The 27,575-nt window shown below is 36.5% G+C and overlaps 1 protein-coding gene across 1 annotated transcript in view; it reads left to right on the top strand.

The window, feature by feature from the left end:
• Fsip2 (fibrous sheath interacting protein 2) overlaps window positions 1–26,685 on the top strand; it is a 64,858-nt gene extending 38,173 nt beyond the window's left edge. Inside the window, exons 18-24 of the mRNA XM_050119425.1 lie at window positions 185–9,477; window positions 12,939–13,430; window positions 17,402–17,493; window positions 19,219–19,265; window positions 22,811–22,854; window positions 25,123–25,192; window positions 26,549–26,685. Of these exons, the coding sequence (XP_049975382.1) occupies window positions 185–9,477; window positions 12,939–13,430; window positions 17,402–17,493; window positions 19,219–19,265; window positions 22,811–22,854; window positions 25,123–25,192; window positions 26,549–26,685 (10,175 nt within the window). The remainder of the gene's footprint in view (window positions 1–184; window positions 9,478–12,938; window positions 13,431–17,401; window positions 17,494–19,218; window positions 19,266–22,810; window positions 22,855–25,122; window positions 25,193–26,548) is intronic.
• Window positions 26,686–27,575: the final 890 nt, after the last annotated feature.

Here is a 27,575-nt window from a genome sequence, read left to right as displayed (position 1 = left end):
ATTGGCTAAGACTAAGATTTCACAATTGTGAAATATTTAAGGAAACTCCTACTTCTTTATTTATTACGTTTTACCTTTTACTTTAATAGGAGCAAGATAAATTGTCAATCTATTGAATATCCTTAATTTTCTTTAATCCATTGTAAAAAAAATGCTTATGTTTCCTTTTACATTTATTTTTTAGTTTTAACCGAGGAGAACTTGTCTCACGTTTCTTCATTTCCAAAGAAAAATTATAACTCAAAAGAGCCTCTAAAAAGCATATATAGTAACTCTTCAATGTATCAGTTTTGTGAACATCTCTCTGACTCAGTCATCTGCTACTTGATTTCAAACATTTCTGATGGCACCAAAAAGGATATCAAAGACAAAGCATGGGAAATCCAAGATGTAATATCTAACAAATATATCTCAATTCATTCTCAAGTGTATAAGAGCAGGTCCGTTTCCATTGGAGAACTCGCTTTAAGTATTTTTGAAGTTATTATTGACATTCTTTCTAATGGTAACATTATAAGTGTTGACAAGGCGTTTCAGGCTTCCATAAAACCCAAGTACAGGTTCTGTCCAGGTTTGACTTCTTCTGACTTTGATGATATCTTTCAAGATCTCTTAAAAGGAGTGATTTTTGTATTGTCGAAAGGACTAGGAATAAATCGCCATTTTGAAAAGAATGTAAGAAACAAACCATATTCAACATTTCAAAATAGTGTGCCCCTTTTCTGCAAAGCCAATACCATGGAAAGTCAGATAGACGCCAGAGACTGGGAATCATGTCCTCACCTAACTGACTACCTTGCTCAAAGAAATAAATTAAATTACCTCACATGTAGGTTAAACAGTCTGGTTGGTAACCTAAAATCTCATGAATCCAAAGAAGTTGTCAATGAAGTCTTTAATATTGTTTTAGATTTATTTTTACCAGATGAATTTCCAGATGGGGGTATGAGTTCTGGTAAACTAGCTAGAACATGTCTTACCTCAAATAATCAACAAGGTAATAGAATACTTACAAATAATCTAGGGCTTTCCCCCAAATCAATTTTTCTTCTCAATATTGTGTGTGAGAAACTTATTAGAACACTTCTAGAAAAATTCACGGGCACTGCATTTCTTGAAGATAGTTCTCTTTCTCGTGAACTAGCAGAAGAATGCCAACATGTAAAATTACTTCGAAGTGCTCAAGGTAAAGGTTTTGATTATTGTAAGGCACCAATGGACTATGAACAATTTCAAGGAGATTACATGTCAGATGTTTTGGAAAACCTGGCAGACATGGATCAAGATGTATTATCATCAGATCATATACTGAATGTTGTATCCCACAGTTTGGTTAAATCTTTGATGGATAAGCTATCGCATGGTTTTCAACAAGCTCCTTTTGAAAACAAATGCATGAACTACAAAACAGGAGAAATACAGCCTTTTTACCCCAAAGCAAAAAGGAGTGAATTCCTAGAATTGGGACAAACTAATGGCCATGTAGGATTTGTGAGCTATGACAATAATGTTTTGAGCAGGTCCTTGAATAATCCCAGTGCAACTAGCTTTAAAATGCAGGCACCGTGTGGCAAACAACATGCTGTAAAACCTTTCTCTTTACCACTTCCTGGAAGACAAGAATCAAGGGGAATGAACGCAGTAGACTTTCATAAGCTATGCCAAAGAGGTGTAAATGGCGGTGTATATTCAGCCACATTTTTGGAGGACATAATCTCAGAATTATTTTTTAAGCTGTCTACCTCATTGTGGAGGAAAAATACGAACATCACTGAAACCTGGCTCAATGAGATAAATACATCGCTTATCAGCAATGTAGTGAATGACTTAAATGATGCTCAAATTACTGTTCTAAGATATCCTGAAGAAAGGCTCTATTTCCCATCAGCACATAAAGGATGTGTTACTAAGATTGTTGATTCTATTTATTATGACGTTTTACAGCAATATGAATTTCAAATAACATGTGGTAATAATCTGCCATATGATAATCCTTCAGTAGCTGGACAAATGTCTAATAGAATATTGTTAGAGATTGTAGACTACCAGCTTCCATCTTGCTTCAAGGGAAAGCTCAAATCAAATTCATATCATACGCTCAATGCTGGAATCATACTACATAAACTTCAAAATAATCTAAGGAAATTTATTTCTGAACCTGTTTCTTCAAAGGGTTATAGCACTATGTTACCGCACTCATTTTTAGAATATGTTATCAGAAGACTTTTAGCTCAAATTCTTCCCCTGCCTATTAAGCCTTCATCTTTGAAAAAACAATGTATAATGAGTTCAGATTTTGATGAAATGTCCAACTGTATAACAAATAAGGTTATGTCAGCCATTTCAAAACATAAAATCTGGTTTACCATCTGTGATGACCAAAATCTCCACACAGATAAAAACCTCCAAAAGATGGTAGATTCTGTTTACAGAAATATTTTTAAAATGTCTGGTTCTCTTGATTTAATACAAAAGAATATAATTAGCCGAAGTCCAATTATGATTGACCAAATAGCCAGTTTTATTATCCAAGAGATTATTGAAAACCATCTTCAGCCATTTTTATGTGGAGAGAATTTACCTCGCCCAAAAACTCCGCTGGATGACGTATCTTATATGGTCAAACAAGTTCTCAATGAAGTTGTAGAGTCTCACAAACTGCAGAAGTCATCCTCTTTTGGCATTAACGCTGATAAATTCATAAGGGAAATTGTTACCAGAGTTTTCTCAAAGATTTTTAGTCCTAAGCCTAATATTAAGGCTGAACTGGAAAATATGACCCAAAAAATAGTAAACTCGGTAAATAACCATTTAGACCAAGCTAAGATTCCTATTCTATGCGATAAGCAATCATCTTTTCCATTTAGTGATGCAGATATGGTAGATGAACTTGTCACCTCGATATATAGAAATGTTCTGAAGCAGCATGGGCTAGATCCTGACATTGACGAGTCTGAAAATAGTGATGCTTTTGTGGAAAATATTACCAAATTAATCACAGCAGCTATTTCAGACTACCTTCTTCACCCACTGTTTTCTGGAGATTTGTCAGCTGCTTCTTATTCTAATTCAGTGGCTGATAATACTTTTTATAATGCTCTTGGTAACATCATTAAATGCAGTAAGTCAAACCAGAGTCTACCTCCATATAATACATTGCTACCATACACATTTTTAGACGATATGGTCAGCACACTGTTATCTAAAGTTTTCCCTTTTTCTAAAACGGTTTCACATATAGGAGCTCCAAAAGATAAAGCAGTAAATTTTAATGAAATTGCTTCCAATCTGATCAGTGATATTAGAACAAAGATTTCCCAACATGAAATTAGATTTTCGAAAGATGAAGAGGCAGCCAAGTCCTTTTACTCAGAAGATGATGTTCGCCATCTTGTTGATTCTGTTTCCACAAATATTTTAGAAAACTCCGATTCTCAAGAATCATTGGAACAAAATATCACCAAAAGTAATGATGTTTTCATCGATAAAATTGCAGGTTTGATTATTAAATATGTCTGTGAACAGCATCTTCAGCCATTCCTGGAAAAGAGGCAATCATCCGCTCCAGCGTCCAAACGGTTCGCCGACAAGCAGCAACTAACTTACGCTAGTGCTTATTCGTCAACATTTTTGGAAGATGTGGTCTCTGGAGTCGTAAGCAAAATATTTCACAGAGTGGTTGGCATTGTACAAGTGGAGTCAACAAGAAATTCAGAAGCTGTTTTGTTTGATAAAGCTGAAGCTCTCCTATATTGGATAACAGAGGAATTTTCAAAAGCCCAGGTTACAACTATCGAGAATGCTGAGGAACGGCTGTGTATTTCCGCAGTAAGGAGCGATGTACTCAAGAACATTATTGACACTGTGTACAGCAAAGTTTTAGAAGAATATGAAATGGAAATAATGCCTCATAAAGATTTTCTAAATGACACAAAGGCATTGGCTGGCCGGATAACCAAAATTATTCTGACTGAAATTTTTGACTTCCAAATTCCACCAGATCTTGTAGCAAATCTGCCTTTAAGTTTACATTCCAAACTTAGTCAAAATGTTTTGGTAAATAGAGTCCATTATGATATTAGTAAGTCAAGATTCCGAAGGCAAGCATCAACAATATATACTACGATGCTCTCGCATATTCATTTAGAAAAAATAGTCACTCAACTTCTATCACAGATAAGCCCAACACGTTCCAGTGCCGGGCCTTCTGATACTCCTCCATCAAACTTAAGTAACACAGTCATGAAACTGATAAATGAAATCATGTCAATAATTTCAAAACATGCAATATGCATTGTAAAACATGGAAATGAGAAGCAAAGTATGATTTCAGAAAAAGACATACAGTCGATGGTTGACTCCATTTACGCTGATCTTTCTCATTCGAATCTATACCAGTCTCTTACAAAAGATAAAAAAGGTATAAGTAGCATACCTGTCTCAAAAATAGCAAGTTTTATAATAAAAGAGATCTTCAATCATCATCTACAGTCCTTCTTATCGGGAGATAAAAGCTTTCTTTCAGCTTCAGTTGCTCAACCCCGCAAGAAGAAAGCAACAAACCCTAAGCAAAGAGAATTGTCTTTCATTGTGAACTCTGCTGTCTTTTTGGAGGAGGTAATTTCTGAGCTTTTATGCAATATTCTTCAGTCATTCATACAGAACTCCTTGGCTGATGAAACCCCAGAGAGAGCTATAACCAAAATAATGGACCTTGTTACAACATTAGTAAAATCAATTATTTTAGAGTTCACTACATCCGAAATTTTACTTGCAGAAAATTTGGATAAGAGTCTATGGCTTTCAGAGACATATAAAGAAATGGTTCAAAAAACGGTCAACTCAGTTTATGAAAATATATTAGATGAATATAAATCACAGATTCAACTACATAGGGCTATACAAAATGACACTACTTGTTTTGGAAGAAAAATATATCATTTTATACTGGAAGAAATTTATGACTATCAGGTGCAGTCATTAGTTTCAGGGGAATTAATGCCTTCTTCCTACTCTTTCCCTCGAACTGAAAATATCATAAAAAATGTGCTCAATGTCATCTTGAAGGATACCAGTGCCTTGCCATCATGCATGACAGTGCTTCCTTCTTCTCTGATAGAAAATATGATTTATAAGCTTTTAGCAAATATCTTCCCTTCAGATGAAACTACAGACAAACTAAAGGAGGGAGAGGATGGGCCAGATGATGCTGACGAATTCATGGCTGCAGCTTCAAAACTGACTGAGGAGATTTTAAAAGAAATTTCTGAACATGAGATCAGATTTGCCACTGAAGAGGAGACTGCAGTGGGAACTACTGACAACTTCATTGATTCAATATGTAATAATATTTTGAAAAACTCTGAATTCCAAGCCGAAATACAGAAAGGGTCACAGAAAAAGGGAGGCTCATTTCTCAGTAAAATAGCTGGTTTCATTATTAAAGAAATCATGGATCATCATTTGCGACCATTTTTATATGGTGAAGGCCCACCTGCTGGTAACTTAGCTGATTATGGCAAAACTTCTGTTGTTGCTAAGTCTGGGAAAGAGAAGGCTCAGCCTTCACTGTTTTCAGCTGCGTTTTTAGAAGATGTCATTGTTGACCTTGCTCACAAATTCTGTTCTTTTGCAAGTCTTACCGAAGATTCTAGGAAAAGGGATATGCCAGAGCCAGAAATTGTGAACTTAGCTATCAACTTCGCAAACTCTCTCATACGGGAGTTCAGGAAAAGTGAAATCAAGGTTTTACCACATGCTGAAGAAATATTTTCGTTCCCACCGATTGGGAAGGAGACAGTCGATGAGATATCTAATTTTGTTTACGATCAGTTCATAGGGAAATTGGGATCTGATGGAATTCAGAAAAGTGACAATGGTAAGATTGTTATAGAAATGGTTTCTTCTTTAGCACAAAAGGCAATCTCTGCATTCAAGATTCAGCCACTACTTTCAGGAGACTGGTGTTCAACTTTCTTTTCATTTCTAGATCCAGAAAGTATCAGTCAAAGGGTTCAGCGTCTACCACGGAAAACCTCCATGCAGATTAGTAGATCCTTAAAGCAGACCCAGCTTGCTCTGGCTAAAGACTTATCAATGAGAAAAGATGAAACCAAAAGTGCAATGCTTAACTGTATAACTACCATTATGAAAAGCAATATCATCAACCTGATGTCAGGATCAACTGCAGATGTCACAGATACAAAGAAAGATGCTGAAAACAAACCAAAATCTGCCACTCAAGAACACGAGGCTGCCTCAAAAGCTATGTCTCCCGCGACCAGTGTGAAAAGTAAGGAAACTCAGGCTGAACCTTTGACAGACATATGTAAAAGTAGTCAAACTGAAAAAGAGAATTTAGTTCTAATCAATGAGCAGGGGCAGATGATTGAAATATACACCCATTATTCGGTTGCTACTGCTACTGTTGATAACATTTCTGAGAAAGAGGTCCATGGATCAGATTTTGTAACAGACAATGAAAGGAAAGTGGACAATACCAGTAAAAGTGTGGAGAACACAGATGACAAGCCCAAGAGTGAGAGCAAAGAGACAATGACAGAAAAAATTGGAAAAACAGCCCAGCAGCCAGTCAAGGAAGAAAGAATGAGGTCTGTAGATGAAGTGAATGTCAATGAAGAACCGTATTCAGAAACTGAACGCGTTCAGAATGTCATTGAGAACATTTATGATAATGTTTTAATAATATCTTCTCAAGAGCCCTTGGACATCTCCAGACCGATATACAGCAAAAGCCTCCTAGGTGATAAAACTTTGCTGATACTTCAAGATTCTGCACAGCCTGTTACAGCAAAGGATAGATCCCCACCAGTCAGCAAAGATATTGCTCCTAAAAAGAAAGCAAGTGAAGAAACTGAAGCTAAACGAAAAGACGAGGGTGAGGTAGAAAGAGAGAAAGAGATTAAAAGTCAACCTAAAAAAACAGACCATCCGCCATCCTCGTCAGGAAGTAAACCTACAATTATCCCTGCTAAGTTTCTAGAAGATGTCATCACTGAAATGGTGGACAAGCTAGTATTTACATCACCAGCAGAAACAAAAACACATGATAGAGTGCCAGATCAAAGTGATAAGCCAAATCAAGATGAACTTTATGACACAGCCATGAGACTCATTGACTCAATGCTGAAGCAGTTCTCAGATGCAGAAATCAAGGTGTTTAGGCCAGAGAAGGGAACTGAGATTATCTCACAAGCAATTAAAGAATCATCAGTTCATACGTTACCTGCTGGGTCTAAAGAAGCAAGTATAGATGTACCATCATCCAGCACGAATAATGAAACTGTGGATAAGGTGCCAAGTGTGCATAAAACAGCTGAACGATCCTCTTCTGACAAGATGCCTTCCGTAGAGAGAATGCCATCAATTGAAAAATCAATTGTCAATAAAATCGTGCACTCTTGTGTTTGCGATGTTTTAAAGGAATGTACATCTCAAGAGTCTATTTGCAAGAACATCAACAGCAATGGGGCAAATCTAGCAAAAAGGCTAACCAGCACAGTGATAAGTGAAATTTTTCAGCATCAGCTTAACTTGATATTTTCTGATGAGGTACCAGCTTCAGCATGCGTGCCTCTGGAAACAAAAGATGTTGAGGAAAAGGTACAGAAGGTAGTGCAAACAGTCAGTAAGGAATGTCAAACCTCATCTCCATACACCATAAAGTTGCCTTTTAAATTTTTGGATGATGTGATTTCAGCTCTTTTAGCGAAAGTGTTTTCAAAGCTATCCAATGTCAAAACAAAAATATCTCAACCGAATTTTTCGACACAACTTGACTTCCTTCAAATGAAGTTAGTAAGTACGGTTGCAGAAGAGATTGCCAAAAATGAAGATATGATTATACAGTATGTAGAATCCCTGCATCCAAATGATGATGAAATTATTCAACTGGTGGTTCAGACAATTTATAATAATCTTTTGCCACAGTTTGGATCACAGGAAACTATCCAAGACTGTATAGTTAGTGGATGCAAACTCCTTTCAAAAACTGTGGTTGATTTAGTCCTACGAGAAGTGGCCGGCAATCAGTTACAGAACTATTTCGGTGGTGAGCTGACTCCATATCAGTGTGCAGAAGTGGACAATGTTGTTGAAAATATTCTCACCAATGTTGCCTTAACTACTCCGTCACAGCCACGACGTCCTTGTAAACTGTCTTATAACGTAATAGAAGCAATTGCTGTAAAATTCTTATCAAAGCTCTTATTGGTGTTTCCAAAAATGTGTACAGAAAGAACTAAATCTCAAGAAACTGAAATGCAAAAAATAAGCTCAAAAATATTAAAGTCCATCCAAGAATGCATCTCCAAAAGTAAGATCAAAGTTGTAAAACCTGCCAAGGAATCAGAACCTGTGCCTTTAGCGGACGATGCAATGATTGAAAAGGTAGCTGATTCTGTTTATACTAACCTTTTAAAACACTCTGGCTCTCCTACATCTGTATTTGAAGACTTAAAGGGGAAGAGTAATGTCCTTTCTGACATAATAGGTACGTTAATGGTGAAGGAGATTTCCAATTCTGAATTTCAACCTCAAGCAGATGAAGAACTCTCAAGTTCTGAATTAGTTTTGGAAGCTGTCAAAATTATGGAAAAGGTGGTGAAAATTATTGATGAACTTAAGTCTCAGAAAAAATCTTCATCTATAAAAGATTTAATGTTAGACTCCAGAGCTTTGGAGGAAGCTTTGGCTTTGTTTTTGGCTAAACTAGTAAAGCGTCCCGGTGTTGCAAGCAAAGACAGAGACAATTTAACGAAGCCTGAGTTAAATAAAATTGCATCTCAGTTGACAAAATCTGTAACAGCTGAAATTTCCAGAAGTAACATCAGTCTTGTGGATTCTAATTCTGAAGAACAATCTTTAGATTCAGAAAACATTGAAATGATTTCTCAGGTTATTGAGTCTGTTTACAATAATATAATAAAACAATCTGGAACGCATAATGAGATCTACGATGTGAAAGATACAAAGAAGTCCTTCCCTAAGAAAGTTGCTAGCTTAATTGTTGATGGAGTTTCGAACGTTCCTTCATGCAGGGTTAGCACCAAGAGTTCTTACGTTGCTGCTTTTGGAGATCTAGACACAAATCGAATCATTGAAAAAGCACAAAAGCATGCTGCACAAATGAACTCTGACTCTGACAAAGAGTCAGATGATGTATTAGAAGATGAACTTCCTGTTAGAATAATTCCACATGTCGGAAATAAACCACTGAAAATAGATCCAAATATCATCTCTGAACACTTAGCAGTTATTTCTATGAAGACTCAGCCTCTGGAAACACTTAAGATGGACTGTATAAAGAGAACTGGATATAGCATAGCAGAGCTGAGAAGAGCTTCCATAAGTGGAAAAGGTCACTCTTCCACAGACGTGTCTGAATTAGGAACAAGACAGAAAGAAAGACGCATCTCATTGGACAGGACAGGACGGCTAGATGTAAAACCCTTAGAGGTAAGTATCGCGGCAATGGAGGAAATGGGCCAACAGTGAGCCAGGTCTATGATTTCCTTTTTTTCCCCCTAGATATAAAGAAAGATAAACTTGTTATTTCTGTCAGCCACACAGGGAATGGGTTACAGCGGTTCATCTCTACAGTCAGGATTTTCAAGGACTGGCCCTGTCATTTCCCTATTTCACACTAAAGGCCTAAGGCTAGTTTTCATAAGATAATCCCCTCTTTGAAGCAAGGAAACATAACTAGGGATCTTTATTAAAACTAGAACAACTGGAATATAGTTATATTTAGAATATTTTAAGAACATTTATTAAAAGCCATTTATTTAGGGCACTGTAGTACTATATTTTTTATTATTTTTATTTCAATTCTTTTATGTAGTACATTTTATTCACATCCTTGTCCCAGTTCCTCTTGTATCCTCAATTCCTCCATATTCACCCTAATTCATATTCTTTCTTTCTCTCTCTTCTATCTTAAAAAACAAAGAAACAGAAAGAAAACCATAAGACAAAACATACCAAAACAAACAACAAACAACATGCAAAAATGACTCCTGGTCATAAAGCTTGCCCTGGGGAATGGTTGATACACGTAGTGACTTTCTTTTAGAAAAAACTGATTTTCCCTTTCCCAGCATGTTACTAATTGCAGATAGCTTCTTGCTGAGGAGTGGTACTATGTATCCACTTCCTCTTCTCAACACTGGAGTTTTGTTGTATTTGAACTTGTGCATGCGGCCTCACTCTGTGAATTCATATGTGTAACAGACTTACTGTGTTGCATCTAGAAGATGCCATTTCCTTGCAACCATCCACCACCTTTGACTCTGAACAGTCTTTCCCTCTCCTCTCCCCATAGATACCTGGGCCTTACAGGTAGGGGTTTGCTAAAGACATGACTTTTAGAACTCAGTGCTACAAAGTCTCTTAGTTTCTGTGCATTTTCTAGTTGTGAGTCTCTGTGTTAACTGCCAAGAGGATTACTCTCTGATGAGGGATGAATGAGGCATACTCATCTGTAGCAATATGTCATGAGAAACCATCTAATTGTCTTCCTTTACAGAATAATAGCAACTGGATTTTCCCTAGGCCAAAGATCTCTCTGGTGTCAGGTCTTAAATCACTTGAACAGTTTCAGATCTGGGTTCTATCTCATTTGATTGGATTTACATCCAATCAAAAATTGGTTTATTTATTGCTATAACTTGTTGGAGGAAGGCCACTTGTTGGTTCCCGGCTGCTCAGCCCTGAAATAACTACACAGAGACTGTATTAATTAAATCATTGCCTGGCCTATTAACTCAAACTTCTTATCAGCTAGCTCTTACATATTAATTTAACCCATCTCCATTAATCTGTGTATTGCCACGGGGCAGTAGCTTACTGGTTCCAGCATCTGCTTGTGGTGGGGCTACATGGCTTCTCTCAGACTCCACCTTCTTCCTCCTAGCATTCAGTTTAGTTTTCCCCTCCTACCTAAGTTCTGCCCTATCAACAGGCTAAAGCAGTTTCTTTATTCACCAATGGTATTCACAGCATACAGAGGGGAATCCCACATCAATAACTTTTGTGCCATTACAACAACCGTATATCTTACAGTAAGATCACTGGTGTAGGGCCCAGGGTTTGTAGCTGGATGATATAACTACTTTTCTCCTTCAGTAGGCACTGGCCCTCTCTCTCCATGTTTGAAGACGTATGTATGTGATGTCTAGAGCAATAGCACTTTGCTGTCAAGTTACAGAGGGTACCCAATAGGCTTATCAATAGCCTGCGATATTTGAAGGATCCTATAAGACCCCTTGGGTGAACAGTTCAATAAAATGTAACCCATTCCTGACATGAAGGTTCTTTTCAAATTCCTTACATTGAATGTGTACATTTTTTTTATGAATGTGTTCTGTGCCATGGCACTGAACCAATATAAAACTATTTTCTCTGGAGAAAAAAATACTTCAATTTTTTCCAGTATAATATAGAAAATTAGCCAGGCGGTGGTGGCACGCGCCTTTAATCCCAGCACTCGGGAGGCAGAGGCAGGCGGATCTCTGTGAGTTCGAGACCAGCCTGGTCTACAAGAGCTAGTTCCAGGACAGGCTCCAAAACCACAGAGAAACCCTGTCTCGAAAAACCAAAATAAATAAATAAATATTGAAAAAATTACTTAACAGCCCATAATAAGTTAATCATACGTAAGACATTCCCTGACTGTAAAATTTCTATGATCATCCTATAAAATATTACTAAAATAAACTTTAATTATCTATAAACCATCCAGAACATTTTTTTCCTGACTACCAACTTTCAATCACAGTGGGTTTTTAAACACGAATGCCATTTTCCTTGTGAGTAGAGAAAAATCCATTTGATAATAGTGGCAGCAGTAATACCAGGAAAATAAACAACCAGCTGCCTCATGGAACTCGGACAGAAATCGTACCTGCCAATCTGATTGTGAGCATGTCTTCTGTCAACAAAGGGACAGAAAACAGTCTGTGTGTGAGGTCAGGTACTTTAGGCACTTGGTTTTATCTCATGGCTCAGTATTCTGCTTAACGACGCCATGCTTTTCATTTAAACTGCCTGCAATAACAATCCCCAAACTATATTGCATATATTTGGATTTTCTAACCTTACTAATAATTTTTTTACAAATAATAGAGTTGATTATTTTGAATTTTTCAAGATTTGCTTCTAAATAGTTTATTCCCACAGAAGATATCATTTTAATATCGTAACTTGAAAATGTGGTTTGGAAAGCTGAAAATGAAGGTTGAGCTGAAGATTAATTATAAATTAACTTATAGCTTCTGTGATATAGAAAAGGCCACCAAAAAGGAATAATTTGGTTACTGAGTTATAATTACTTTTTCTTGAATTATTCTATATTAAAAAATAATTGGGATTTAAATGAATTATAAAAAGAAAAGATTTACTTATTTTAAACAAAAAAAACAATGTGATTATGGAGTGAAAATAAATAATCTAAAGACCACAATCCTAATGGGTCATTGCCTTTATAATTAGAATCCACTAAAATCCTGCCTCTTCCTTAAAAATGAATGTCTAGATTTTTATAAGATTACTTATTAGAAACAAAAAGTTAATTATGTAGTTCTAAAACAATTTTGGAGGGAATTGCAAAAATAGAAAACAATATATTTATTTTATAATAAAATATAGAGCTTAAATTATTCTGTTAGACTGGATATTTGGAATAAATTACAACGGGGTAGTATCATCTTAATGTAAAAATGTTAGATACAAACTGGCATTGCGTATGATTTTTATCTATTTTCTTCTTTTGAAATAATGAAAATATGCCAGTATGTGAAATTTGAAAGTATTTGCTAGATTGAAGTTAGAAATCATGAAACATAGCAATGGCACAAAGTAATATAAGAAAAGAGATTGACACGTTTATTTTTAATACTTAATTGTACTTTCAATTCCAGGCTGTTGGCAGGAATTCATTTCAAAACGTAAGAAGGCCTGATGTCACCAGAGTAGAGCTTTTGAAAGACATCCACAACAAAAAAGAGCTCATCATTCGCTTAGTAGCTCACGACATTAGCCAAAAAGCTTCAGAAACTAGCTTCAAAGAGGACACAGTGTCTGATGAAGAGGAAATTGTCTTAGGAGAGGTTGTCGGACACCAGTGTTTCAGGGAAACAGCTGGAGGTCATGCCGCAAAGGTTGTGAAACACTTAGAAACCCAAGTCGTGTCTCCCAAGACAACCACGAGCACCAGCAGCCTGAGAAAGTTCCTAGCACTAAGTAAATGCTGTCACCCCACATCCGGGGAAAATATTGACAGTATTGAAACAACTGAAAACCAGACGGTGGAGCCTAACAAGACACATGTGAAAAGAGCTGTTGCCGAGCTTGACATGGCCTCCTCCAAAAGCTTAGCAGAACCGTCTTCTAGGGAGAAGTTACAATATAAGGTAGGTGACAAAAGGTGACTCCCAGAAACTTGGAAGGGTAGACAACCTCATACACTCTGTTCTGGGTTGCACCTTGACTGTCTAGCAAAGCATGCTAGAGTCATTATCTGCATAAGCCTGTAGATCCATAGCATAGGGAAAATAATCAACTGAACATGAAATTTAAGTATTTAATACAGAGAAACCTAGAACTGGTAGCTGGATAGAAAATGAAAAAGAGACACTTCTTGGGGACATTCAATCTTATTTATTAAATGAATATCTGTTTGAGGCTATAAATATTTGCTGGACATTCATAGAGAGCTTAGTGTAAACAGGACGAATCCAAATATGTGTCTAAGATATACAAAAGTTCGAAATCTGTGGAAAGTCAGATTGTGACACAGCTTGTGTTAAGATCTAGGTCCAACCCGTAGCACTGAAAACAAAAAGAAAATTATTGTCTAGGTCTTTGTTGTTTGTAACTAAATCTCATATGTTCAATTTTACCAATAAAGACTCAAGAGCCACATGCTGGGGTGGAAGTCTGCTAGCTCAGGGAGGCAGAGAAAGTCCCTGGCTGTCCTTCTTGCTCCACTGACATCCCAGAAAGAGGGCTTTCTCCTAGGCCATCTTGAACAACAAAAATTTCAGCTCAAGTCTACTCATTTCCACTTGCTGCTCATCTCTCTATCCATCCTCCTGACTCCACCTTACTTATGGTTTAATCCTAGCTTCATTTCCTATCAGCTGGTTGATGCTCTGCCTCCTGGCCTATTGTTGGCTTTGTAATCCTGTGTACAGCACTCAAGCAGAAAGCTCTTGGATTAAAGGTGTGGGGTAGGGCTGAGTTACACCAGAACTAGACACAATTTTATTTCCAGTAAGTAATGTAATCCTGAGGCTCACAGAGTGATCGAATATCCTGTAAAAGTTCCCTAGTTTTGTCCTAATAAAAAGGAACGGATTTCAGCCCTAACACAGCAAAGCTGTTTACAATAATGAAGCTACTCGGCCGAGCTTTCCACAATGTCCAGCTAGGCTGTATTTGGTAGTTCAAGGATTAAGTATTTTTGAGTTCAAGGTTCTGTAAAATGTATCAGTCTGATCTGAACTCATGATGTAAATGTCCTGAGCAGATTGTAATCTGAACCTGAATTTTGGGGTCACTACTCTGGGACTCCAAATTGGGATTTCAGGCCTGCCTGCTGGAGGTAGGTGATACCACTTGGCTAATTTACTCTTTTGCGCAGGAGTTGGGGGTGGGGGGTTAGATGTTTCACTTGTCCAGTGTTCACTGGATTCTGGATTCTTCAGTCAGAATGTTTTATTCTCTTGGAAAGATAAAAATCAAAACCCTACCTCAACCCAAACTCTGGGGGTTCCTTTTTGGCATGTTTTACCTTTAGGGCAATTTTTTTTTTTGGCAAAAGAAAAAGATTTGTCTTTTAAATAAAAATATCTTTTGAAATTTTGAAACTAAATACACCTTAGTATATATGACAGTATATATATATATATTTCTTTACATATAAATTCAATGTTTGAGTGTACTTATTTTTAGATCACAAAGACATGCACTTTGAATTTCAGCCTGCATTTTGCAAGTATGTTTTAAATTTAAATCATTGTAATTCTTATGTGCCTGCCTCTCCTTTGCAAGTGCTAAGATTAAAGGTGTGAACCATTACCTGGCTATGGGTTCCTTATAATAGTTATTCTCATAGGGTTGTCTGGTTTAAATTGGTTCTCCATTTTCCTTTTATTGTTTAATGTTAGGGGTAAACTTTCAAGTTTTTCTTATGTGTAATCTATCTTTCTTGCTGAATTATTCTCAATTTGTTCCCTGGTGAATTTTAATATTCTAGTCTTAATTAAACATGATGCCAATTTATCCACTATTTCATTATTTTGGATATTTTTCTATCATGTCTGTATGAGCTACATAAAATTTGCTGTCTTTACTAAGTTCTGCTAGGTGACACCATCTCCATTCATGCCCCAATGATTAGCTATTCCTGCCATTTATCTGCCAGTTAGTGGTTTTCTAGTTTGATGACCTTATAACTATACCATTGGACATGTACTATGCATTGGAGAAGACAGAGGTTTTCATTTTGCTTTCCTAATTGTTTGTCTTATAGCTGATAGCACTGCCCTGATTTTGTGTTTCCTTCCTCAGTATTGGCCATCCCATCCCTGCTCTATAGGCTTGCCATTTTCCATTAGTTTTGGTTCCATCAGTGGTTGAAGAACCATCAGTAAACTGTGTATTAGCAATACCCATTCTGTTAGTTCCACAGAAATATATGTGCTTCTTTGGGGGATGAATGAGCTATTGAAGGATGGCAACTGAGCTATTTCCTTTGTGTGGGAAGGAATAGAAACATTTGCTACCATATCCTAGTCATGAAGGAATTTAGATAGGCACCAGTTTCACAGTAATATGCTTCCTTCAATAGCTAAGCCTGTGAAGGTCTCTGCACTTGAACATATCCAACCCATCACGGTAAGGGTGCCCTTAGACAACAGAGCAGTTGGCAATGACTGAATCACATGTACCCCATACCTTGTAAAATGTCCAGATTTTTTCTCAAAAGAGAGCATATTTATTCTCAGTATATGGAAAGTGTTTTTAATAGAAGCCAAAAGGACACAAAAGTTGGCAGACTTCTTCTTGCCTTATGAAACATCCCCAGTTGCCAATTCACCAAAAAAAAAAAATGATATCCATATTTCAGCTCCACTGACTCAATATTGGTCAGTATTGCATGAATGGAGAAGAGCTTCCTGGTAGTTGAAAGCACTGCTCTTTGTTCCTGCTCCCACTGGAAATTAGTTGTCTTTCTAGTAACCTTGTAGAGAGATTTTGTAATATTCTATGAACATGATATGTGATTTCTATAGTGTGCAAACAGAGCAGTTAGGAGCTATATCTAATTTTATTTCCCTGGGTGGTAGGATTAAAGTCATGTGCTTTAGTCCACAACATTGTTCATTTTAACTCCAGAATTTAGAAAACAACTAATTTATAGAGATCCTCCTATCTCTTGATCTACGGTTGACTTTATTTAATCTTGTTTACAATATTCAAAAAGAAAGCTCCTGGATAAAAGGTGTGTGCTTGACCTGGGCAACATCACAGCTAGAAACAGGTTTTTCCAATATTTAATGTAATCTCAGGGTTCACCTGATGTGATCCAATATCCTGCAACATGTCTGAAAACAGACTTTTGCTTTATAGATATGTTACCTTCATAAATTACATGATGAATCTTTTTCTTACATAGTTTTTGACAACTAACCTCAATGTAGCAAGTTTTATGTGGTATTTTGAATATCACACATATATTAATGCTTTAAATTTCTCAATGACCCTTCTGGTTTAATCTTGTCCAAAAGTCAGTACTAATATTTTTAGAAATCACATTATAGGATATTTCCTTTGAGACAATTGCCTTAATTAAACATCCCAGCATAGCTTTTGTACTTTTATGTTTAGACAAATACCAAATCTGCAGGAAACCACAGAAAATAAACACATCTAATTTCAGTCTAATCAAAACCACAGGATTTCCCAACAAATAGATATGTGATAAAATGTCTGATCAAACTTATGAAATTCTCAGAGTTCTATCTCTGCTCTTCTAACATAATGTGATAAACAGTAATTAAAATATTTTAATGTTTAAAATATTACATAAGGTTTAAAATGTCGCATTTTTTAGGATCAGTACTAGGTTGATGTTTAAAATGGGTTCAAAATTTAATATCAAAATTTAGAATATATTATCTTTACAGAACCAGTTCAAAACAACTTACACTAGAAGAGGAATTTTAATTAGAATTAAAAGGACCTTCTCTATTTTTACCTATTTAGAAAATATTTTACGTAATCCGTAAAACTTTCTTTTCATTAAGATCTTGATTGGAGTATAAAAATGCAGTGGGGGAGAAAATACGTATCAAGTTCTCTGTGTGTAATTTTACAGAAAGAAGAAATCCTTGTTCCTGAACCACCACATTACTTCATACATAGAATTATGAGCACTTCATCCTACAACCAAGAAGACCTCCTTTCTGGGTAAATAAAACTCAATGCAGAACAAGCCTAGAAATCTGAGATGAAAACTGGCTCTGTTAGTAAATCTGTCGTTCATCATCAGGGGTCCAGAATCAGATCCTTCTGATTCTAATCTCGTGACTCTGTCTCAGGTTTTCTCTTAGCACGCCAGGCGACATTTCTAGGTACCGAGCCTCCATATATTTTCCAGACACCTGCTCTCTGGGGTAAATGTCACGGATTAGACAGTGGCCAATGTGATATGGTGGTGCTTGTGGGTATTGTTATTGTTAGCTGAAGGATGACCAGGTAGTATGCTGTCAGCATAGAAAGATAGCTGCTCGGCTTCGTGAAGTAAGCTAAAGGTATATAGCACTGCTTTATGAGAAGGATCTGAAGAAGACATGGAGAAAGGCTTAGTCAGAGTGCTCAGAGATTAATTTTAGAAGCACAAACTAGCTGTATTAATATAAAAGCACAAAACGTAAAGCATAAGTTATTAAATAGATTTAGCAGTATACTGTATTGTGACAGTGTGATTAATGTCAATTCAGAATGAAAATCAATACAAGGAATGAAAAATACATGTACATATATATATATATATATATACACACACATTTGTGTGTATGGTGTACTTGCAATATTTACTCACACATATGTGTATTAAGTGTATGGGGTGTGATTGATGTGTGTGTGGTGTGTATAACTTATATTTATATATGCATAAGGTCAATATCTAAACCACTCCCCATACTTCAAAATAAAACAACAAAACCAATTTTTAAAAATACATATTTGAACAGAAAATTCCTCTGAAAGGACAGACAGCACATGTTCTCCACAGTATTAATCACCAAGGAAATGTAAATCAAATCACAGAAGATGCCAGTGTGAAACCATGACAGTCACCGAAAGGGAAGAGGTGGGGAAAGAGAACAGAGGATAAGGAAAGAGACAAACTGAAGCCTTTACTCAGTGATACTAAAATTACAAAATTGTGAAATCACTGTGAAACTCAATGTGGACCTTCCCTAAATAACTTAACGTGGAATCACCGTGTGATTCAGCAATTCTGAATATATTCTACAAAAAACCGAAAGCAGGTACTGCCACAGATGTTAGTGAGCATGCGTCAGTACCAGCGTGATTCACAATAAATCAAAGAGAAAGGCAACCTTAATGTGTTATCAGTGGATGAGTTCAAGAGAAAACGTGTCTTAGTCTTTTAAATATTATCTACTATTTAAAGAAAATCATCACATACTAAAATACGGACGACAATGGAATAATTAGAATAAGTTACAAAATGCCAAATATAATTTTGACTCTACTTGTCTGGAGTATTCAAAATCCTAAAGATATCAGGTAAAAGAGTGACTTTTCTGGAGGAAAAGAAAGGAAATGGGTGCTAGTGTTTAAGCACAAAACATGTCTGGGGGCGGGAGTGATGTTTGCACAGCCCTGTAAATGTGCCCAATGACACAAAGCTGTACCTTGCAACGATCTAATGTTGTAAATTCTACGTATATTTAGTAATAAATTTATAAGTGGGGGAAATCAGTTTATAAATCATTCTCCATTTTGAGTTTTAGCATTATGCTATCCCAGCTGTGCTTCCAGAGAATGGCAGATTGTTGTTAATTAGTAGCTTCCAAATGGAGAATGGCAGATTGTTGTTAACTAGTAGCTTCTTCATTTGTTAAACAAACAAATTAAAAATTGTTCCTTTTTATTTTATTTTAGTGAAGCAGAAGAGTTTAAACCAGATCTGAAGACTAATATGTTAGAAGGTTGGATATTTTTCTTAACTTTTAGAAATTGATGAAAATGTAACTTTTTTGTATATTTTGATAACTGAATTATTTCCTACTTGGAAAATGATTGACATTGGATTTGAAAGTGATACTAATTTACTTTTCCATTAAGCATGTCTACTTTTAGGAAGTTATCCATTATCATTTCATCCAAATGCTTTGTCTTACATGAATTTAGTCTGGTATGTAAATTTACATTGACCATTCTCCTGTGAATAAAGAAACATGTGTTGCTATGCTAATTTATATCTGGACTAGAACTGGAATTAGCTCAATGAAAAGTTATGCTTTCCTTGTATTAGTGTTTACCCCTACTAAGATGCAAAAGGTCTTTTAAAGACTGTTGAAATAGGAGCGGTGGCGGGGCTGCGTCCCCAACACCCCGGCCGCTCGGCTAGCTCATGCCCGAAATAACAACACACAAACTGTATTCATTTAAACACTGCTTGCCCATTATATCCAGCCTCTTCTCGGCTAACTCTCGCACCTGGACTAGCCCATTTCTAATAATCTGTGTAAGCACCCCAAGGTGCGCTTACCGGGAAGAGTCTAGCCTTCGTCCATCCTGGGAGAGTGTAGCATGGCAAGCATGGCGTCTCTGCTCCAGAGCAGAGCTGTCGGGTCTCTCCGGGAGCAGAGCAGAGTCTGACCTCACTTCCTCTTCCGTCCAGAATTCTATTCTGTTTACTCCTCCCATCTATGTTCCAGCCATGAGGCCAAGCAGCTGGTTTATTATAACTTAACCAATGAAATCAACAGATTGATATATGACACTCCCACATCAAAAGACGAAATAGAGTTATTCTCATTGAAATCTGGCTGGCATAAACTGTTTTTAAATATCAGTTTATATGAACTTATTACCACATTTTTAGGAAGTTTTACTACAATATTTGTTCAGAACTCAGGACGTAAAAAATAAACAATATATAGAAGAGGTATGGAGCCATTTTCACTAAAGCATGACCTTGAATTCAAACCACAAGTTTATCCTAACTACTGCTCTGCAACCTACTCAAGAAACCACCTTCTCTCAATTTAGATGTCAAAATAATTTTCACTGCTGTCAGCAGTGATTCTGTCTGAACAGCAGCACCATATCATAATGTGTGTATAACGGTAATCACTAGTGAGATTCCTGAGTTACAGCTCATGGGTTTTAAGATCCAGCCAAGAACTACCTACTGCAAATTCCTTGACTTCATTATTGAAGAGTCAAGCAGGAGGTGAGATCCAACATCTCCAACTCTTTGTCTAAGAATCCACACTGGACCTCATTCTCTGTAGTTAAATTTTGTGTATTATTTTGTTTTGCCTAACATTGATGTTTGGATTATGCATATTTCTTATATTTTTCAGTGATATTGTCACTGAGCAAGTCATTTATTCATTTATTAATCTTAAGGTTCATCAAAAAGTTCTTTTTTGTTGTTATAATATTCCATGTGTAAATAATCTTGACAAAGTTTGTCCTTATGGAATTTACACGTTAACTTGAGTTGACGAATCTAATCATCAGAACGTAAGATAAATCCAGAGGTTGTTAAGTCCCTTCCAATTTTACCAATGACATAATTTCAAGACATTGCGATGTTTACAAGACCTTAGTTCATGCTACCCCAGTTACGTTTTGTAACTCTTCCTCTGTTTTCCTTGGGCCTTCCTCTACTCCATCAAACTCTGATTCCTGACCACTTTGATGTCCTTCAATCGTACAGAGCCTTTCACTTGCCAACATTTTTGGAATTTTCTTTCCCCTTAGTCTGCCTTATTGCCCCCTCACCTGTAGAATTCTTCCAGGTCGCTTTCCCAGAGTGATCTCTTTAAATCACCGACCCTGAAATTGAAATTAATTGCCTTCTGTGACCTCACATAGGCCACAGCTCTGCTTTCTTTTTTTCTCCTTCAGCTGGCTAAAAGACTGTGTGTTTTAATTATTTGATCTTGACTGCTTTGTATCAAATGCAAGCTTGCTGAATTGATGTCCACTGGAGCCTAAAACAGCATTTGGCATGTAGATGTTGAAAAGATTGAGTGATAAAGCTTTGTAAGAAGCTACAGGAGTGGGAAGGAAGGATGTGAAAACAGTTTGAGTTATGAGATTAAGGTTTTCATTAGATATTTAAGCTGAAATGACATGTGAGTCGTTGGAGTTTTCAGTATGTATTTCAATGGAGTTAATGAATGTACTTATTCCTAGTTTCATAAAATATAAAACAAAATTTCAAGTAACTGTGAATAACTGAGTCGCTTAAATAATTGGAACTTTTATACACCTCTTAATCAAAACAGCGTTCTTACCTCTCCTGGAAGTCCAATACCTGTGCACTGTAGAAACATAAAAAAAAATTGTGTTTGCAGTTTGTGCCCTTATTCTCAATCACTTCAAAGAAAAAGTCAGAAGTCAGCTCAGTCATCTGAAATATAAAGTAAAATTAGATCCTTTAGGAATTAATTAGTAATTCTTAAAAGAATTACTTGATTTTTTTTACTCTCTTTCTAGAATCTATACTGATCCCAAAAGATAATTTATAATATTCACTTGTGATGGCTTTTAATGACTTCATACGTATGGCATACTTCATACTTGAATGTGCAGTGATTTCTGTTGCTGCATCATGTCTTCTGTGTTACAGCCAAAGTAAATAGTCTCATTTCCGTTTTATGTATAAAGAAACGGAGTCAGAATGGTTGCATTTAATTTGTCGCCCAGGTCTAAGCAGTGCAGCTAAGACTACAGAGATCCTGTACTGGCAGATTAGTGGTCCTACTAATCACGGGGCTCTGAGAAACTTGCTGGTAAACTTACTGCCGCTTCCTTGTGTTTCAGTGATGCACTCAACTCTCTTGAAACCGCAGGCAGCTTTTTAATCTAAAGGGATTCCATTTTGTCTAAGTATTAGCTCAAAGACGCCCCGCTTTAAAACATCATAACTTTGTTATTTCTGCCGATACAGAGTTTTACCATGTAGTTCTGGTTAAATAGGACCTTGTTTTAGAGATCAGGCTGGCCTTGAACTCACAGATATCAGACTGCCTCTGCTGAGATTGAAAGCGTGTATCATCATGTCTGACTCTCTTACCTCTTTCTAATTTAATAAATATAAAATATGTTAGAGTTTAAAGGCCCTTAGGAACTATCATTAAGGTAATCTCTCTTTTATAGGTTAAAAAAAACAAACAGGAATTGAGTGGCTCTCCATGGATGTGTAGTTACTGAAACACAGAGCTTGCTTGTCCTGACATATCACACTCATTTTTCAGGATTTCCAAATGAAAGGCAAATACATCTTCCAACATTCTAGTGCTCTTACTTGTTTTAAATCTGTTCCAACTGTTAGTCATTAAAATAATAATTGCTCAGTATGCCTATATTATATTATTTGAAATAAAAATATTGGATTGGTATCAACAAATATATGTGTATATATGCTTATGAATGTGTGTCTATGAATGTGTATGTGTCTATGAATGTATGTATGTGTATATGTAAAAAAAAAGTATTTTCCTGCCTTTTACAGAACATATTCAGGAGACACAAGCAGGGGACTCAAGCAGTGTTCAGGTAAATATCTTTCAATATCCTCTGATTTCTCTACACTTGGGGTCAGTTGTAAAATATCTCAATTTTCAAATTCTATCAATGTCTGCGTAGTACTATTTAGGAACATCAGGAAACATAGCACCATTCAAATCACTTCACTATCAAATTTCCCCATCTGAATAAAACCTGTCCTTAATATCTGAAAACATCCCTTCATGAAAGCTATTGACCCTCTGTTTTTTGTCAGAACCCATTGTTTGGGTGAGCATAATAAGCAACGGATTCTCAGCATTAATTACAGTTCCATTCATGGCTTCTTCTGATTCTGACGAGAACCCTAATGGAGAGAGTTCTTTGATCCTGCCCAGGGCTAAGGGTCCAGTGCTGATTCGGTAGCTGGAGACAGGACACAGTAACTTCAAAGATGAGTCAAAAGGGCTATGACGGTCTGGTTTCACCCATGCTCCTACAGACTGGCTCTTCACATACAGCTAACTACTACATGGTGTGGACTGAAGAATGCTCCTCTATCTCAACCCTTTTACTAGCTCCAGCTGTATCTTTTATTTGTTTTGTTCTTTCTCATGGTGTCTTCTTGGTTTATTTTAATCCCGTTTCATAATTTCCCCCACATACATGAATACAGAATTACAAAGTCACCAGCAACTCACCAGCTTTACAGTATAGTACAAATTTCAGACCCAGTCCATAAAATCCTATATCACGCTTAAAAATATTTTTGTAAATTTTCCAAAGAAATCAGTTACTTACTTCTACATTCAACATCATCTTTTTTATGAATGTGAGCATCTATTTAACAATCTCCGATCTCAATTGATTTATACCATGGAGAAAATGAAACTGGAAATTGTAGGTCAATGAAAGAGAGGCTCTGGAGTTATAGTCTGGGAATCATTGATATTCTTTGGCTGATGCTAAATTCCTAGCAAGTCTACACCCTTCCACTGTTGTACTTCCTTGTTTGTTACCTTTTCGATGCCAAAACTTTTGTGAAAATGGCATTTCTAAGGAAAGTTGAGTAAGCAACCTTCACACTCACGTAGTCACCAGTTGATTACAACTGAAATCTGTGGGCAATACTGAGGATCTGAAAATAAGCAGTAGAAGTTTTGGTTGAGAAATCAAATTTCAAAGAGAAGTCAATATCATTTCTTTAATTTTCTTTAACTATTTCCCGGCATAACATTGAAACTTCATAGAAAGGAAAGATAGAATTAAGTTTGCTTCGAAAGGCCTTGATACTTGACCCGTGGGGATAGAGAATGGATTGTTTTTTCTGCTACCATAGCAAGTGTCATTCATGAAGATAAGATGCCCCCTAAATTTACCAGAGTACATAAAGCTTCCAAGCTGATGAAAACTATGGGGTGGACCTGTTGTTTTGTTTCTGTTCTTTGTTTATGGAATTGAAAATGGAAGTAGATGCAAACCTGAAGAGTATGAAACATAACAGACAAGCAGACCAGAGCCCCAGGGCATTTTCTCCAGATGATTAAAGTGGGGGGGGGACAGTTAAGAGTCAAAAGCTAGCACTCTTGTGAAAGTCAGAGACAGACGGATCCCTGTGATTTCGAGGCCAGACAGGCCTACAAAACAAGTTCCAAGACTGTCTCCAAAGCTACAGAGAAACCCTGTCTCGAACCATAGAGAGACTTAGCAAAGGCAATACCTACATGTCTGTCTGAAGTTTCTCTTGAGCACTTGAAGGTATACAAAGATTTTGAGAACTCAAGTCTTGGCAGTAGTTGTATCTAGCCTTTAGGGACAGTTACTCCTCTTTATTCAGAGAAATGGCACAATTCTCCAGAATAAAACAAGTACCTGGCATGTTCCTAGAAATACCAAAACAAGTGACTCTATTGTTTCAGAACATGTAAATTGCTAAACTTTCCACAGAGAAAGTTGAGAGTTGCGACATGAAGCATTTTAGCTTCTCCTGTATCATTTTTCCTTGTCTCAGAAACATGCTTGCAATGCATTGCAATCAACGCAAAGGAAGAGGTAGGCAAGTGACATTTTACAAGAGTCAAGAGAGCTCAGCCTTCGGGTGCCATGAGGATATAGGCAAGGTCATCACCCATTGCAAAAACAAATCCTCAGGACTATGACTTGCAAGTTTACTTGCTTGAGCCCCAAAGAGAGCTTATTTGAAGCAGAATACAGATTTCACCTGCATGAATTTATACAATGGTTGATATGTATTGGGGTATTGGTTGGCAAATGTGATCTTTACTGTTCCTGGTTAAGTATACCAATTTGTCTTGGCAGTTTCACACCATCTTTGAAGGGTCAAAAAATACGGCCACCAGTGCACGTCCCTCAAAGGAAAACATTCCAGGTACAAACTACATAGAGTAACTTTTAACTGCCAATGAAATTAAACTCTTATTAACTTTATTGTGAATGCAGACATTTTTATCATTGATCTTTCCAGGGTGAGTGGCCCTTGTATTGGACATTATTAATATGGAATTGATATAATATTCATATTATTTGTATAAAAGTCTAGTTTATTATATAAATTGTCTTTAAATTTGGATACCAAGGATCAACAGACGATCTAACTAACATCTGTTAGGCCCCAGCCATTCATATGGTACCAAAGAATTAAAAGGGAATAACTGAGGAAAATCAAAATGAGCTCTCCAAAGTTCCACAGCTGCTGAGCTACACAGAGCTCCAGATTCTTAGGGCCTATGGTCATTCAGAAGCAGCCTTGTTCACAAGAAGCACGGCTTCATGAACAAGATGGATGATGTAATAAAAGTGGAATAAGGACTGTGGCTCAGTGGAACTGGCGGGACCCATTGGTCACTAGAATGATAGATGCTTAGCAACCTTTTAAGAGCTTTCTTTAAAAAGAGAGAGAGAAACCAAATATGTATATGTAAATAAAGATTGCTGACTCTTGAAAGTTATATATTGCAGTTAAGAAGATGCTGAGTTTTGATATTCTATGTGTTTTCAAGTTCTATTACAAGTTATCATAAATTGAGATATTTGCTAGAAGACTCAGGTTAATATAAACTGATACAGAAAACTGAATGCAAATACTGACATTTTCATTACCTATATAATATCGTACATGACAATTAATTATACCTATGGACTTTCAAAAGGAAATTTATACAACATAGAGAAATTACAGCACTTGAAGATATTTCTTCTTACAACATATGTCTTCTCATACTTGCATACTCTGTCATAGAACCCACATACAGAGCACTGAAATGTATCTCCATTTCCAACTCATTATGCACTTTCAATTAGGGTTCAGGAGGGACAAGAAGTGGGCTTTGCACACTTAATGGAGATGCCTCAAGGTCAAGTAGATACTACACCATGAGAGGAAAAATTACTGAACCATATTCTTAGCTTAGACTCATTTTACCTGTACCGTCTTAAGCAAGGTCTTTGGCCTCTCCGAAGTTCATCATGCATGAATGAACTCTACCACAGAGCTACAGTACCGAAAACAGCCTGATCTGGCGTAAGAACAGACAGGAGGACCAGTGTGCATTCCTGTGCACGATTCCTAAGGGGATGCCTAACCAGACAAGTGAGAACACCGTAGCCGTGCTTGATCTTGCACAGATAAATTTACAAATGCCAGCTTCTTAATTCTAAGTTATTGCTGTAAAGTAGCTACTCCAGTTATCTCTCAGTTCACCAATACCATCTTTTTTTTATACAGAAACATCCAAGAACACTATTTCCAGGCAAGGGTCTAAAGTGCTGGCCAAGGTATCTTCAACGCTGTCAAAGGTGTTCTCCAGATCTAGCGGCAGTATTCCAAAATCCTCCTCACCACCTCACCAGGATAAGCACTAAAGTTTCCCCACTTGATAAAATTGTGATTCCCTATAAAATAAAATACTTAAAGTAGAACATGCTGTCCAATTATTATAACACTTCAACTTAAAATATATACTTTAGATAAAGGCTTGTATTTTAACAATGTTTTTATTATTTTACTTTTTAGATAATCACATCATTTCCCCCATCCCTCTTCTCCCTTCAAGTCCTCCCATACACTCCTTCTTGATCTCTTTCAAATTCGTGTTCTTTTTTTTATTAATTACCTTTACAAGAATATATTTATATGAGTATACATATATATTCATACATATTACCTGTCCTTTCTGTATAATGTTACTTGAATGCATAATTGCAGGCCTGACCACTTGATGCTGAATAACCAGTTGGTGTACTCTTTCCTGGGTAAGCCTATTTCTCCTGCTCTCAGCTTCCCTTAGCTGCTTGTGGTTCTTTGTGAAGGGTGGAAACCTTGAATTCTTTCTCCCTCCCATGCTGGCATGGCTACTGTTGTCGTCCCTGTCAGCTTATGGTCAGTCATGCTCATGAAACTTAATAGGTGTAACATCTGAAATTACCAGGAGACACAGCATCACAGCAAATTTTCTGTTCCCTGGATCCTACAATCATTCTGCCCCTCTTCAACAGTGTTCCTTGAACCCTAGGGGTAGTAATTGTTTTGTCAATGTTAGATTTGGTACTGATTTTAATTAATACATAGAAACATTAATTTATATAAAATATATAAAAATATACATAATACAGTACCATAATTGTCAATACATACACCTGCAGGTATAGATATTAATATATATATAGCATAGTGTCTAAATTAGGATAAAACTATTTGTCTCTTAAAAACTATTATTTCTTCATTTTAAACTTCAAAATTAAATTGAGTTATC

Source organism: Alexandromys fortis, unplaced genomic scaffold (genome assembly GCF_014885135.2).
Source record: "Alexandromys fortis isolate MF-2015 unplaced genomic scaffold, M_Fortis_MF-2015_v1.1 scaffold_8_1_9099942, whole genome shotgun sequence".
NCBI lineage: Eukaryota > Metazoa > Chordata > Mammalia > Rodentia > Cricetidae > Alexandromys > Alexandromys fortis.
This window is presented reverse-complemented; position numbering and strand designations above follow the sequence as displayed.